A 15,844-nucleotide genomic window follows, 5' to 3' on the forward strand; every position below is an offset into this window, starting at 1 on the left:
TTGATCTGTTCCAATACTTATACTTACCTAAAATGGTGGAACTGACCATAAAAAGTGCTATTGTTCTGCAATGGTAAAACATATATGTATAGAAATGCCAATAAATAAAAGCTGACCTTCCGTACTCTTGCTATATTCATCTTTTGATCTCAAATCCAAATTAATTGAGTATATAGCAATAATAACAAATTTGATTTCACTGTTCCAATACTTATGGAGGGCACTGTATGTTGACAGTGCCGGTGATATCTCGCCTACTCTTCGCTAAAAAATACAATTGGATGTTTAACTTCCAAAACGAACTCTAGCAGATTGGACACCCACTGCAACGTCCATCTCAGAGGCTGCGCACAATGATGCAATCAATGCCTTTGTTGTGAAACACTAATGCAACAGTTTATTGTCTGGTCTGGTATCGAACTCAGGCTAATTGGTTCACAGGTCAGTGTGCTCCCTCTGCACCATCCAGTTGGACCTTTAAATCCCCAGAGGTTATCAAAATAGCTGATACTGGTCGTGAAATAGTGGAAATAACCTCCAAATACAGAATGTATTTTGTGTGCGTTTTCTCATAATTCATTTGGAAACTGCTTGCTGTATAGTGTGTCCAAGTTTTATTTGTTTGTGTTGCATGAGCTACTTTTGCAAACACATTCATTATTTGCTGCAGGAGTATTTTCAAGACGGTGTTCAAAATATTTTGGGTCCAATCAATTTCCTCAACATCAAGAAAAAGTTATTTTGCGATTTATTTAATTAATGCACAAGTTACGAGTTGTAATTGATGCAAATTTTGACAAGGAAGCAATTATAAATTGGAATTTTATATATTTCATTTATTACTTCCAATTGAAGTGGTTTATGAAGAGATCCAAATCCCATCAAAGATGTTTGTACATTCTCATGATGTGGAAAATCATGTAAGCTAATTATCTAACTTGATTCTTTGATTTTGCTCATGTTGCTGTTCGTATGTGCATTTTATTTTTCTTTTAAGATGTAATTGTTGAAAACATTTCGATTTGGATGCGATTTTTGTGTCCAACGGGATGGTGCAGAGGTAGCGCATTTGCCTTTGAGCGGTCTCACTGAAGTTTGATTGTTGGCCCGACTATAAACTATCGGACTGGTGCTTGGCAGCCATGATGTTGCATCAAATGGTGTGACATCCTTTGGATGGACGTTCAGCTGTAGACCCTTGGATCAGCATTGATTTTTGTTCGGCATTAAAGATCCCACGGTTCCCTGTGCAAAAGAGTAGGCGAGTTATTGCTGGCACCTTGGCCAAGTTCCAAATTCCTGCCTTAATGTGCAGGGCCACTGCATCAGCAGCACAGGAGTGCTTCCTGATATACAAATAATGATGCAAGCAGAGTGATGAATTCACAATTGAATCCCAGTCTAATATGCATTCACGATATAATGGCAGACTTCATTTCAAAAGTAAGCATCATTTTAATATCGTAGCACAAAAATCATGATAATTACTGTGTCGTCAGAATATTACATGTTCTACAAAAAACACAGATGTGCTTGAAGTGAAGTTTGTCTTTTTTACTTGTCTCCCTCCCTCCCTCTCTCTCTCTCTCTCTCTGTATATATTGTTGTGGATCTGTCGCCGGCCTTCTCCCCTTATCAAGGGGGGATGAATCCTTGTCTTTACTGACCTGGCGCGACCCGAGAACTATTACGTCCCTTCCGGACAGCGCCAAATAGGGTTTCGGGACCAAATTCGCTCGTACCTAAGTACTAGTACTGCCCTGGAAGCGAGGAAATAAGCCTCGCACGAACCACGTGTGATGGTGATACGCCGAGCGGTTTGCGTACACGTGATCCGTGCCGTTATAGATAATGGAACCCGATTCAAGCGGTTTTACCCGTGCCACGCTTAGTCAATGGAGAAATCACAAAGACGATCGAATTCAGAAGAAAAGGAAGAACAAATAGGTTTGATTATTATGCACGTATTTACAGCTCAGGACGAAGAGACACAGGGAAGCTTAGACAGTCTTATTTCTTAATACCCAAGGACAAACGGGCCCGTCTCACACACACTCACATGGGGTTTGCAGATGGGCAGGATGATGTTCTCCAGCGCCACGGTGGTCGTCCAGGATCGACCCCGTCTCACTCTCCACGGTCCCCGGCACGTCCCGCGAAGATGGAGGTAGGTGAAGGCAGGAACTCGTATCATGTCGCTCGAACAAACGGGTAATCTTGGGGCGAATGGTAGAGGGCAGACTTGCGTGGCTGGCGGTTATTCAGCCGCGTTCATTCGCTTTGGCTAAACCGCGCAAGTTATAACCGCCCTGGCTGCGCCCACGTATTCCTCGTAACCAAGTTCATACAGTGCGGGTGATCCTCTTCAAGCGTGTCTCCCTTCTTAGAGCTCAGAACTCGTGACTTCTTTCAGTGCACCTCTCCCAACTTGACGAGTGCCTCTCCCTTCTCATACCTTGACGAGCGCCTCTCCCTTCTCATAACTGAGGTACTGCCACTGACCGCCTCTCCCTCCTCATAATTGAGGTGGGGGCTTCGCGCGATCGGTTTTATTTCCACGCCCTTAGCCCAATGTTCCAACCACGCCCTGTGACGCAGTGCTGCAGCCACACGCTGTGAGCCACGATTGGTGGCTCATTCTTACCGTCATCGCCTCGCCGCTGCGCTGATCTCAACCCTCCTCCACCTGCCGAGGCCCACCTCGTGTTAACTCACGCCCAGCACAACTAGGGCTGTTTAGCCGCAATGGATCGAGCCTATGGATGTGGAATGGTTTGTAGAAGTAGGGCCTATCCTCCTGTCTTTACACAACGCAGGATTAACACTGGAAGGGGCCTACTCTCACATATACTAAGACATAACTATACTACAAATGAGGCTACATGTTGCTCGTGTGACTAACTATGGGGGGCAAGCTTTAACCTTTATTGAACTTTGCTGTACAAATCTCAAAACCGCAGCAATATATATCTCTCTCTCTCCCTCGTCCCCTAGAGACTACAAAGCACAGTACGAAGCAAAAGAAATCTGGTACGAGCACCGCTTAATTGATGACATGGTAGCTTACGCAATGAAGTCTGAAGGTGGTTTTGTGTGGGCTTGCAAGAACTACGATGGTGATGTGCAGTCGGATGCGATTGCACAAGGTATGTTATGAGGTTTCTTTATCATTTCGTGATTTACTTAATGAGATTAAAAATATATTTATGTAGAAGAGCTTTAAGGAAGATGCTGTTGATCTTATTTTTCAAAACCTTGTAATTTGAGGTTCATAAAATACCTCTGGAGTTGGTGAATATACAGACTTGGCATTTAATATGGAATATTTTTTTTGTGGGGGTGAACTTACTTTTCAAGATGACTTAGAACCAAAAGTTCATTGGAATTATGTTGAAATTATTCTAGATTTTGTTAATGTGACCTTTAAAAGAAACAAAAACCACATTTGACATTTCAAAGCAAATACATTGATCCTTGAAAGTGATGTAAACTGATATCGAACTCAATTACTGTGTTAAACTTCTGTACGTTTTCCAGAAGTGTCTCTTTATTTTGCACATTAGCCAAAAAAATTTTCAACAAAAACAAAAGCTAAATTATGACTGGGATTACGGACAGTAAATTTACAGTTCAGTACTTCGTGTAACCCCCACGAGCATTCAGTAGAGCACGTACACGTCGAGGCATGCTGTTCACGAGATTTGCCAAGGTTTGGACAGGAATCACTTGCCATGCAGTGACAATAGCCTGCTGCAATTCACGCACAGAGGTCGGCTGCTGGTCCAATTTGTCGATTTGACGCGTTAATTCTGCCCACAAGTTCTCTATCGGATTCATATCCGGGGACATGGCAGGACAATCCATATGCTCTACACCACGGTCAGCAAGAAAGTGTTGGATCATGCGAGCACGATGAGGCCGTGCATTGTCATCTTGGAAGACAAAGTTTCCTCGAAAGGCTGCACGAGCAAATGGAAGCAATGTTTCTTCCAGAATGACCCTGTACTTGAACTGGTTCAGGTTTCCATTCAGAATAACCAGGTCAGTTTTGCCCCCTGCATGAAAAGCAGCCCAAACAGTCACCCCACCACCTCCAGCTTGGACTCTTGGCACTAAACAATCTTCGTTGTGGGCTTCATGCACTTGTCTGCGCACTCGGACGCGGCCCTCTTGACGATAGACCAGAAATCTAGACTCGTCACTGAAGGTCACGTGATTCCAGTGTCCTGGCTGCCATTGACGGTGCTCTCTGGCCCACTGCAATTGGCGCTGGCTGTGTTGTCTGGTCAGGCGTGGCTTTTTCAGGGGACGCCTGGCACGATAGCCTGCTTGAACCAGTCATTGGTTGACTAGCCTTCTGGATACAGGCACATTTGTCAGTTGCTGCCACTCAGCCCTAAGCCGATTAGCTGACTTGGTACGGCCATTGCAGACTAACCGGTGCAGCTGGTGATCATCTCTCCTTGTGGTTCTGCGTGGATGTCCTGGCCTCGGTATTGGAGTAGGGACACCCCTCTGAGCATTTCGTTTCAGGATCTTTGACACCTGACCTTGAGTGATGCCATACTGCCGAGCAATAGCACGCCGTTTCATGCCAGAATTTCGTAAAGCCACCACTCCATGACAAACAGCATTGTCAAGTTGACGGACAATCTCCAGAGGAAGCGGCAATAACTTTTGTAGACGTGCAGCAGTTGTTTTCCACTAATACAGAACGCAACAACCCTTATATACCCGATTGTGAAGCCAATCGTCAAATGTACCTGTCCTTACATTTTGTCACGCCAGCTGTGATATAATCCTGTTATTGACTTCTTGCTGCGAAAGACAATCAGTGACATGGTTCTTTCAACAAAGACATCACCGAAGGGTAAAATAAACTCACCAGATTGATATACTGAGTTCAGAAAGTAAACCCGTCAAGAAAAATATATATATTCCATATTAAATGCCAAGTCTGCAGATCTAACCCCAAAGTTGGTAATACCTCGCAACTCATCTGATTGGGCTGACTAGAATTTTAAAGTGATTCTTCAGTATTGAGAGATTGGGCTAAAATGAATATATAAAATAATACTTCTATGATATATAAAACAAACAATGAAGATGGTGAAGCTGCTTCAATATTTGGCTTTTTTTTTTGTTTTGTATACAGAATCGAGGCTCCTGAAAGAGCTAACATTTATCACACAAACAAATCAAACAGACAAACAAAATATATAAAAAGAGGGAGCGGTAGACAAGATCGGGAGAGAAGGGGAAGTACACAAACACAACATTTGAGAGCAGGGAGATGTGTGGGAGGGAGAGGGCTTGGGGGGAGGAGGTGTGGGAAGGGGGGGGGGGGTGGGAGAAGTATAAAACACAAGGACACCAAGGACTTTCAGGAAAGTTGGTATTTCAAAAAAGTGGATTTGGGGTGAAATTAGCGGGGGTAGAAAAGATCAAGGTTTTGGATGGGGGAGAAGATAAGAGATGGTGGTGAACAGCTGTTTTAAAGACCTGGAGGGAGGAGTGGGATTGAAGAGAGTGAGGGAGTTTGTTCCAGAGGTGCGATAAAAGAGGAATGAAGGAGTGAAGGTGAGCAGAGAGTCTTGATTTTGGCAGTTTAACCATAAGAGGGTTGCAGGCAGATCTTGTGCGACCTGTAAGAATATTTGGGTCCTTCCTTCCTTCCGTCGTTCCATCTATTTGTCAAAAATTAAGAAGAACCTTTCCAACCCACCGTGTTTAATTCTAAAGGATAATTATTATGGGTTTTAAAGGTAAATTCTAAGGGATTTTGTTAGTTTCTAGGCTTTGCCTATTTCATATGAAGAATGCCAAACTGAACTGCTTCCTTCGGACACGGGTACAATTCTTTAAGTGATGCTTCAGCATTGAGAGATGGGGCAAACAACGATATACAGCAAGATAGCTCAAAGTTGTGACAAAACCTGGTGGATGAGTTGGTTAGGTGATAATAACAAGCCAATTAGATTTTGTTTCAGGTCCAGATCGAGATCCGGTCTATCAGTGGGATACAAAACGTAAACTGTTAATCTAGGCGGAGGTACGCGCTCTACCGAGTGCCTTTTGAGATTCCTATTTGTTCATTCCCCTGTTTTGTCTCGTACTGTGGTGAGTGATCCCATTGTCATTGCATTCCCCCTTTATACCCTCTGTGTAGATAAAAAAAAGTTAGGGCAGGCTTGATGTTTTTAGATTTATTCAACAGGTTTATAAGAAATCAACAAGTTTTCAGATGAAAAAATATTTTCCTTTTTTTTTTTAAAGACGAGGCATTAGTAGTTATTTCTTGCCACATTTTTCATTATTTGGTGGTATGAGATGAACAAAGGACCCATTGTAAGATTCAGAACTTTTAACTTCTGTATCATGAAAACTAATCATTGAAAAACTGCTGTTAGTGAGGGTTTGAAACCAATTGTGCAAGAGATTGGCATATGGTTTGATATCGGTGACGGTCGACAGTCATATTGGATGTTCGGGATGCAATGTAGTCCAGATGGTAAAGATGGTCCATTTTTATTTATTTGTATACAAATAGAAAATAAACATAAAAAAATAAACATAAAATAAAAGAAATAATAATAAAACATACCTGTTTGATTGAGGTGGTACATGGTTCTGAAAGATGTGGCTGTAGAAGCTAAAAGGCATGAGCTCCACACCTGTAATTATTAGAACTCAGTAGTAACTTCGTCATCTCATGAGATACAAATAACTTTATGTTGAACTTTAAAGAGAAAAGCATTTATTGTGGGAGCCAGGGCCAGACGTTTTGAGTAGCACTCCCCACCCCTCCTCCCCCCAGTCCTCCCCCCCCCCCCCACCCCCCCCCCCCCCGTCTCCCATAGCAGGTAATGCCCTATTTTATCTGGTATGGGGTTAATCTATGAGCTTTTAAAGTCCGTGTCACTTTCATTATCCCCGCGCTTTTTAAAAAAAACGGGGGGATATTTTAATCAGCTCCATTTGTTTGTCATGTCACTGTCTGTCTGTCCGTCTGTCTGTCTGTCCATCCATCATGCTATCTTTTCCTAAATGGTTGTGCAGAAATTCACCAAACTTGATAGTTGGTAGATGTGATTGCCACATGGCACAAAGGTTGTTGTTGTTTCGTATGTACCCTGTGGCTGCTGGTTGCATAATTTATAGAAGTGCAGCCGATGCAGTGCCCCTGTCACCAGTAAGCTGGTACTCATTTTGCTGACCTTGGAAGACTGACATGCTGAGTCAACCTACCTGGTATTAAATTCAGCGGCATGGCAGGGGCTCAAACGCAAGACCCTAAGATCTTAAGCCAGCCACCTTAACCGTTAAGCCAACACCAGGCTTAGCACAAAAGTGCAAGAGCAGTATCATTTTTGACCCTGCGCTTGGGCACATTTTTGTCAAATACCTGAAAATGCAATTGTGAGCACATTTTTGAACATGTAATGAAACCTTGTATATACAATCATCATTAGGAGAAGCATGAAATATGTAACGATTTTTTGGGGTTTGACCTCCGGTTCATGCCCCAGGGGGTGGAGACTGAGGGTCACAGAGGTCAAAATAGAAAAATTTGAACTCAAAATTGGATATTGGGTCATTCTTGGTGAAACACTTTTTCATCTTTCAACTTTGCTTAAGGTGGGAAGCGTGGAAATTTGCAACGGCATGCCATAGACCTCGCTCTGGTTGAAATTGCCCATCTGAGATATGACATACCCTGCCTGACTGGCTCGTTATCCAAAATCAAAATCTTCCCAAATTATGCTCATTGGATTACTGCATATCTAGCAGAAATGAATCCGATATCTGAAACGGCTCCTCTTACGCATCAGGAGTTCATGCATGATCATCACCATGTGAAACGATCAGGTCAGTTCAATGAGGTGCGCACTCATCTCGCTTTGGAGCAGAGTCCAATTCACGACAACGAGACACAAGGGGGTATTGTTGCAATCATTTTGGAGCATGTTGCAAGCACCAGATGTTTTATGACATCTCTTGAAAGGGGCAGCACTGTAGCAGCAAAAGCAGAACCATGTGCAACATCAACCGCATTGCTGATCACACCAAACTGCATGAAGCTGGATCCGGTAAATTTGAGCGTTATCAAGGTGACATTCGTTGTTTGATGAGAACTCTTCCAGATGTTCATGATTGAGCCATTTGCAGTACGCACCCATTACTTGTAGTTGCCGTGTGAAAGGGGAAAAGAAAGAGGAGCCAGGAAAGAAACTTGTGACTGCTGGTAGCTTCATATATGACAGGGATACCTATGTGTTCATAGAGGATTAAGTCATCGTGTTTGATAAACTTTGATCAAATCAGGAGGAAGTTGATATTCACAGGCTCCTTAACCCTTAGATACAGGTGCCATTGGGCCTCGGAGGCCCAATCCCTGCATCCAAGGGTTAATTGTGCTGCAGCAGTGACTGCCTATTTCCAGCGAATAATTGTTCTGTCACCTGACACCGATGTTGCCATACTTTGAACTTTCTATGATACAAAGTTAAAATTAATAACAGAACTTTGGTTGAAGACTGGTGTAAAAGACCATTCATTCTCGTTGTATAACAATCCACGAAACTTCCATATATGCGTGCAACATCTTGCCAGCAACACATGTGATGACGAAGTGTGATTCCAAAAGTTGTATTGCTGTGATTGGCAAGGCTAAAGTGTTGAAGCTCATTTACAAAGACTCTGTGCTTCGAGTCTGTTTTGAGTCTGGGAGATCAGCAGTTCGAAATACGGCCGAGTCGTACCAAAGGCTTAAAAATGGTACCTGCTGCTTCCATGCTTGATGCTTGGAATTTTAAGGATAGAGCACAGGAAAAAAACGATAGGTTGGTTTGCATGGAGGAATTTCCTCCTCGATGCCCCAATGATTGTGGAGAGAAAAGTGATGTCATAAAGATGTTCCTGGTACCCAATAGTGCTTTGGTAAGTGAGGTCACTTCCCCCAATCTCAGCGACTGTGTTTATGTGCAAGTCATATCTGGTGTTTTCATGTCTACATGCGTGTATTTGTGTTGCAGATCTTCCACGAGCCTTAAAGCCTTAAAAAAAAAAAGTTTTAGAATCTTAAAACTATTGGGGGAAATATCCATGCAGCCAGAAGAGACTTTCAGGGGTGATGGAGGAATTTGTTGTTTCGTGGTATGATTCCAAAACATCATCTGAGACTTGTAATGATAATCTGTGTTACCAGCTCTTTTGTAAAAAGTGGAGTCAAAATTGATCTCCGACACCAACAACAATCAATTAACGGCCTGATTCAACATGCCAAGCACCAGGCAATGTCTTGGCTCGACACACTTGATGCATCACTAGTTATTACCCTGCGCGCAAAGTGCGAAGCATGGTTAAGCAATTGGTTCACTGTCGGTCTGTACTGACGTCGGTCTATGATCGAGGAACTACTTGATTTCCAAATTTCCAACTGATAAACCACTTAATTTCAATAGTTTAGCAGTACTTTGACTCTGAATTTGGCAAATTGTATGGAATCTCGTCCCTATTGTGCATGCGCACAGAGGAGTAAGCTAATTGTTTTAGCATGTCTTATGGTCAAACAAAATTGAAAATCATTACAAACATTAAACTTCCTGTTTTTAGGGATGTCGAAGGACACAAACAACAGGCACAAATAATTAATTTCATGCGTTAAGGTGTTGTAAAATATGGTGCTTTAAGGCTGCTGGTAAACCTCCCCCCAAAAAAAATCTTTTTTTTTTTTTCTCCAGCCTTTAAAATCTTTATTTTATTTAAATTAAATTATATACTTGAATACTGAAGAACACAAATGGCCTTGTTGGCACTTCTAAAAACCTCTAGTTTAGCAGTACTTGGACAAAATATTACACCTTCTTGACCAATCAAATTTGACGCTCTCAGTGTTGGGGAATATTGACATTCAGACAAAATCATGGATCGTAGTAAATATAGATCGTCCTCAGAAACACAAAGCAAGAGTTGAATAAACCCTTCCCATATCCTCTTTCTCAAGACTTTGTGGGGTAAGGTAATAAATAGTACAGTAGTTGATGAACTTTTCCTTTAGTTGGGAAAGCAATGAAATCCCCAAATGGCTTATTTGAAGGTGAACTTTGTGTTTTGTTTATTGAGGGACATTTCATGGACGTACATTTTCCTGTGTAGAGGCGGCTATCCCAGGTTTATTGGTGTAAATTCCATGTTTATTAAAAGTTACTCTTTCAATGGGATTTATGATTTGTTCTCCATACAAGTACAGCAATCATGGACACCCACCTCTAAAATGTTTGTAGAATACTTTTTTCAAGTGATATAGTCAAACTATTGCTGTAAAAGGGGTGGTTTGGGGGGGGGGGGGGGGTGGTAGTTGTGGGTAGTGGTGTCAAATTAAAAATCTAGGTTATAGTCAGGTTCACTATTTTTTCGTTCAAATTTTTTGGTGATTAGCAAAACTATACATTTTTGGAATATTCAGAGCATGCGGAGTCCAAAAATTAATGTTGGCATTTGCGTAGACACCTTTGCGAAAATTACTCAGGACAGTGATGAAGATCTGTAAAAGCATATTCCTGAACGGTATAGACCTAGTAGATCCTGTGTATAGGACATAGAGTTCAATCTGATACGAACAAGGCTCCTTTCTTGCTTTATAAACCCATACCTATAACTTCAAAGGACTTGCAATATCATGTATTATGTAATACAGTTAGTCACATGAAAAAGTAAGTACACCCCATGTAAAGTTTTGACTTTTTCAACATATTTCAACATACAGCTATTTGATCTTCATTTCAACAATATTGATAGATAAAGGTGATTATAATATAACAAATATCATGAAACATTTACATTTTGTAGTCCATTGTATAATTTAAATAAACATAAATGCAAATTTCGCATGTGGAAAAAGTAAGTACACCCCTACATTTATCACTACTTCAAATACCTAAAATTAGAATCAGGTGCGCCAGCTCAGGTGCAAATGATAAGAACATCGTTAGAGAGGATCTTGGAGGAACCTGTCTTATTTAAACCTCAGACATTTAGTTTGGTTTGCTCTTTATTGTTGAAGTGTGTGGCATCACCATGCCTAGATCAAAAGAGCTCTCTTAGGCCTTCAGAAGGAAGGCTATAGATGCCGAGGAGTCTGGGAAGGGATTTAAAAAGATCTCCAAACAATTTGAAATCAATCATTCGACTGTCTGGAAGATCATCTACAAGTGGAGAATATTCCAAACAACTGCCAACTTGTTCAGGCCAGGCCGCCCCAGCAAGTTCAGTCCGAGAGCAGACCGCAATATGCTGAAAGAAGTCTCTAAGAACCCCAGAATGTCATCACGGGACCTACAGATAGCTCTTGCCACTGTTGATGTCAAAGTGCACGAGTTTACCATTAGAAAGAGGCTGCACAATTTGATCTACATGGGAGGTGTGCCAGGAGGAAACCTTTGCTGTCCAGAAAGAACATCAGGGCAACACTAAAGTTTGCCAATGAACACCGAGGCAAAGACCAGCACTTCTGGAACAACGTGCTCTGGACAGATGAGTCAAAGGTAGAGCTATTTGGCCACAGTACCAGAAGACATGTTTGGCAAAAACCAAAGACAGCATTTGACCACAAGAACCTGATACCAACTGTAAAGCATGGTGGTGGAAATATTATGGTCTGGGGCAGCTTTGCTGCATCAGGGCCTGGGCAGCTCACCAGCATCGAATCCACTATGAATTCTTCATTGTACCAGACGGTGCTTGAGGATAATGTGAGGCCATCTGTCGGGAAGTTGAAGCTCAACCGAAGCTGGACCTTGCAACATGACAATGACCCTAAACATACCAGTAAATCCACGAAGGAATGGCTGAAAAGAAAGAAATGGAAGGTTCTGGAATGGCCAAGTCAAAGCCCGGATTTAAATGCCATCGAGATGTTGTAGGGGGATTTGAAACGAGCTGTGCATGCAAGAAACCCCTCAAACATTGCACAGCTGAAAGAATTCTGCATGGAGGAGTGGGCAAAAATTTCTCCCAGTCGATGTCAGAGACTGGTAGGCAGTTATAAGAAATGCCTACTTGAGGTTGTTTCTACCAAAGGGGGCAATACCACCTATTAGAGCCAAGGGTGTACTTACTTTTTCCACATGCGAAACTTGCATTTGTTTATTTAAGTTATACAATGGACTACAAAATGTAAATAAAAAAATTTAAAAACCACCTTTTAGAGGCCATTTTTCCCGCAAGCGGGGGTTGGCCTTTTTCGGGAACTGTGGTTGTTGTTGTTTTTCGGTCCCCTTTTTGAAGCAATGTTTTACGGCCGGATGCCCTTCCTGACGCAAACCCTTTTTGCCGCCTTTAACGACAAGCAGGGAATTACCAGTGAACTGGTACTCAATTTGCCGACCTCGGAAGGATGACAGGCTGAGTCAACCCCCCCTGGCGTTAATTCAGCGATTGACCGGGATTCGAACCCAGGATCCTTGGATCCTCAGCCGGCACCCTAGCCGCTAGCCCAACACCAGGGACTACAAAATGTAAATGTTTCATGATATTTGTTATATTATATCACCTTCATCTATCAATATTGTTGAAATGAAGATCAAATAGCTGTATGTTGAAATATGTTGAAAAAGTCCAAACTTTACATTGGGTGTACTTACTTTTTCACGTGACTGTATATCACAAATATAAAGACAATGGTTTTCAATTACCTTTGTTTGTTGCTTTTCTATAATCCTGAGCACTATTTTGAGGCCTTTATTGGATTCCTTGACCCAGAAAACATAGGATTAGCATATTTAATTAAGTTTCTAGGTTGACTCGAAGCCGAGATAGCGCAAAATATGTATTTTATGGTGGCCATTTTGAAAATCCAAAATGGCGGCCATGCAGGTGTCTGTGCAAATGCCAACATTGATTTTCTGATTCTCCCTGCTCTGATGATTCCAAAAATGTGCAGGTTTGCTAATCTCCCAAAATTTTGAACGAAATTATATTTGTTAATATATGGTGAATCGGACTACTGGGTTCTCAATCTGGCTCCCAGAATAATGGGCTCCTACCAGGAAAATTGGCACGTGTCTGACATACTACGAACATATTTGACGCTAACTCGAACCACACTACAGGCTTTGGGTCTCTCGGAATGATGACCAGTGTCCTGGTGTGTCCGGATGGGCGCACAGTCGAGTCTGAGGCAGCTCATGGTACGGTGACGCGTCACTTCCGTATGCATCAGCAGGGCAAGGAAACGTCGACCAATCCCATCGGTAAGGAACGCCATTTGTGCACTGCATGTTATAATTTCTTTTTGCTGTATTTTCCTGCTTCACGTGCTTTATGCTGCTAGAACTTGACTCGATGCGTGTGCATGCGCTGAGTTTACTTGGAAGATTGTTCAAGCAGTGAGGAAATGCGAGCATTGTAAGTAGGTTTTGACAAGATCCAGATTTCTGGATATTTGAACCAATCTGACGATGCTCTACCTGTGCTTGGCAGCTTCTATCTTCGCTTGGACACGTGGCTTGGCCCACCGAGCCAAACTGGATGGAAATAAAGATTTGGGAAACTTCTGTTCAATACTGGAGCAAGTATGCGTGGACACCATTGAGGCGGGACACATGACCAAAGATTTGGTCGCCTGTATCAAAGGCCTTCCCAAGTAAGAACAAGTCATGCATGGACACACCAACTAGGGTTTGATTGAATTTTTTGATGCTGGTCTGTCATTGGATGATTCTCACTCCAACATTTTGGGAGTGCAGTACCATGTATTAGTTTCTAAGCTGCCATGTTGGTGCAATTTGGTAAAATGACTGAGGTACATTTGGCTCATCACACACGAAGTACAGCACCGATGCAGGTGAGGCTCGAGGAAAGTCAAAATCAAAACCATTTATCGAATGTAGCCAAAAGGTAGCGGACAAAAACACCCAGTGGCAAACTGTGATCAAGTTTGTTCACCGAAGCCAGACATCTCTGGGATTGTTTCGTCCACCTCCGGTTATGAACTTGAGGCACTTTTGCAAGCACCCTAAGTTATCGTGCGGCTTCCATTTGCTGAGATATCCTGACACGACTCTCACAATACAAACACTAGTTTGTATTGGTAGAACACTTGGTAGAGAGCATAGAACACTTGGTAGAGAGCATAAAACACTCGGTGGAGCGCATACCTCCGCCAGGCTGAACAGTTTTTTTTGTATCCCCCTGATAGGCCGGATTTGAATTCGGACCTAAACAAAAATCTAATCGGCTTATTCTTGTCACTTAACCAACTCATCCACCAAGTTTAGTCATAACTCGTCCATAACTTTTTTTTAAATATCATGTTATAAATCGCATTTCACCTGATATATCAATGATGAAGAATCGCTTGAAAATTAAATAATTCTCGTATCCGAATCCATATTCAGATCTTCACCAAAATTGAATCCATTCTTCCTCGTCACACACACATGTCCACCAACCTTCGTCCAAATCCGTCCATAAATTTTTGAGATATCCTACTACGTATCGTTTTTGGCCCGATCTCCAAATGGTGAAGAATCACTTAAAAAATTATAGTATCCAGATCCGCATACAGATCTTCACCAAAATCGAATCATTTCGTCCGTGTCACATACGCTCCATCTCTGCCAAATTTCGTCCGAATCCATCCACAACGTTTTGAGATATTTTGTTCACAGTCAAACAAACAAACATGGGTGAAAACGTAACTTCCATCCACCTTCGGTGGCGGAGGCAACATAATAAAACTAGAACGGCACTGGGAAGAGCGTATACCTCCACCAGGCTGAACAGTTTACATTTCGTATCCCACTGATAGATCGGATCCACACCAAAATCTAATCAGTTTGTCACTGTCACACACCCAAACAAGATTTGTCAAAATCCATCCATAACTTTTCAGGACATCCCGTTCACAGACACACATACAAACAGGACATTGAAGCGCGGTGCTACGCGCGCTTGCTTGTACAACAAGAAGGAAGCGGACAACGCGGTGAATTTGAGTCTTTATTAAACGAGCTCAACTGCAGCACTGGCGCACTCCGGGCTGCGCGCCCGGTGTATATCCCGCGGCCACGCCTACCCCTCGGGCGTGGCCGCCGCCCACTTGGTGCGTGGAATGATGCCCTCACGCCAGTGAGCTTTCGTGTCCGCCACACGCACCCCCCCAGAATTCCCGCGCACCTGGAGGGCCAGTTTGCGGGGCAAACGGATGACCCGGCCGAAGCGCCCTCTGGCGACCGGCAGCGTCCGGGGTGCAGGGATGCCAGCTGGGATGCCTCCGGCTGCACCCGGGATGGGTGCAGGACCGGGGGGCAGCGGGCCTGGGCGGTGCCGGGGGTCCGCCCGCAGGGGAGCGGCCCTGACGCGGGGGCCGAGCCACCGGCGGTGGGTGGTCCACGTCGAGGTGGGCCGGTTTGAGGCGATCCACCGAGACGCGGTCGGGAGTACCGCCGATGTCCAAGGTGAAGTGTTTCACCCCGGTCTCCAGCACGGATGTAAAGGAAAGAAGAAGAAGAAGAACCAAGGTAGGAAATACAAATATGATTTATTTCTACTATTTACAAGACCAAAGAAACCAAGGAGAAGGAAGGATACGAAAATAAAGACAGAAAGAGGGACGGACCAGAAGGCTCGAAAGACCCGTCGTACGGGGGCCGCAGTGGTGTCCGGTGGGCGTCGTGCCGGACGAAGACGTACTCCGCGGTGCGAAGCTCCGGGGCGACGTGCGTAGGCGGGTGCTCGTGGTGCGCCGTCGGCACCGGGGCGAACCTCCGGGCTGTCTCCTGCAGCGCGGAGCGCTCCTGCGCCGCGGACCATGGTCCGTGGGGTCGGGGAGGAACTCGCC

The 15,844-nt window shown here is 43.5% G+C and overlaps 1 protein-coding gene across 2 annotated transcripts in view; it reads left to right on the plus strand.

The window, feature by feature from the left end:
- Positions 1 to 15,844, plus strand: part of IDH1 (isocitrate dehydrogenase (NADP(+)) 1) — a 60,398-nt gene that overhangs the window by 30,548 nt on the left and 14,006 nt on the right. For both annotated transcript variants that reach the window (XM_068131422.2, XM_068131431.2), the window contains exons 6-8: positions 2,995 to 3,146; positions 13,113 to 13,253; positions 13,483 to 13,645. In XM_068131422.2, coding sequence (XP_067987523.1) covers positions 2,995 to 3,146; positions 13,113 to 13,253; positions 13,483 to 13,645 — 456 coding nt within the window. The remainder of the gene's footprint in view (positions 1 to 2,994; positions 3,147 to 13,112; positions 13,254 to 13,482; positions 13,646 to 15,844) is intronic.

The sequence above is a fragment of the Myxine glutinosa genome, chromosome 1 (assembly GCF_964187855.1).
Source record: "Myxine glutinosa chromosome 1, kmMyxGlut1.1, whole genome shotgun sequence".
Classification (NCBI taxonomy): domain Eukaryota; kingdom Metazoa; phylum Chordata; class Myxini; order Myxiniformes; family Myxinidae; genus Myxine; species Myxine glutinosa.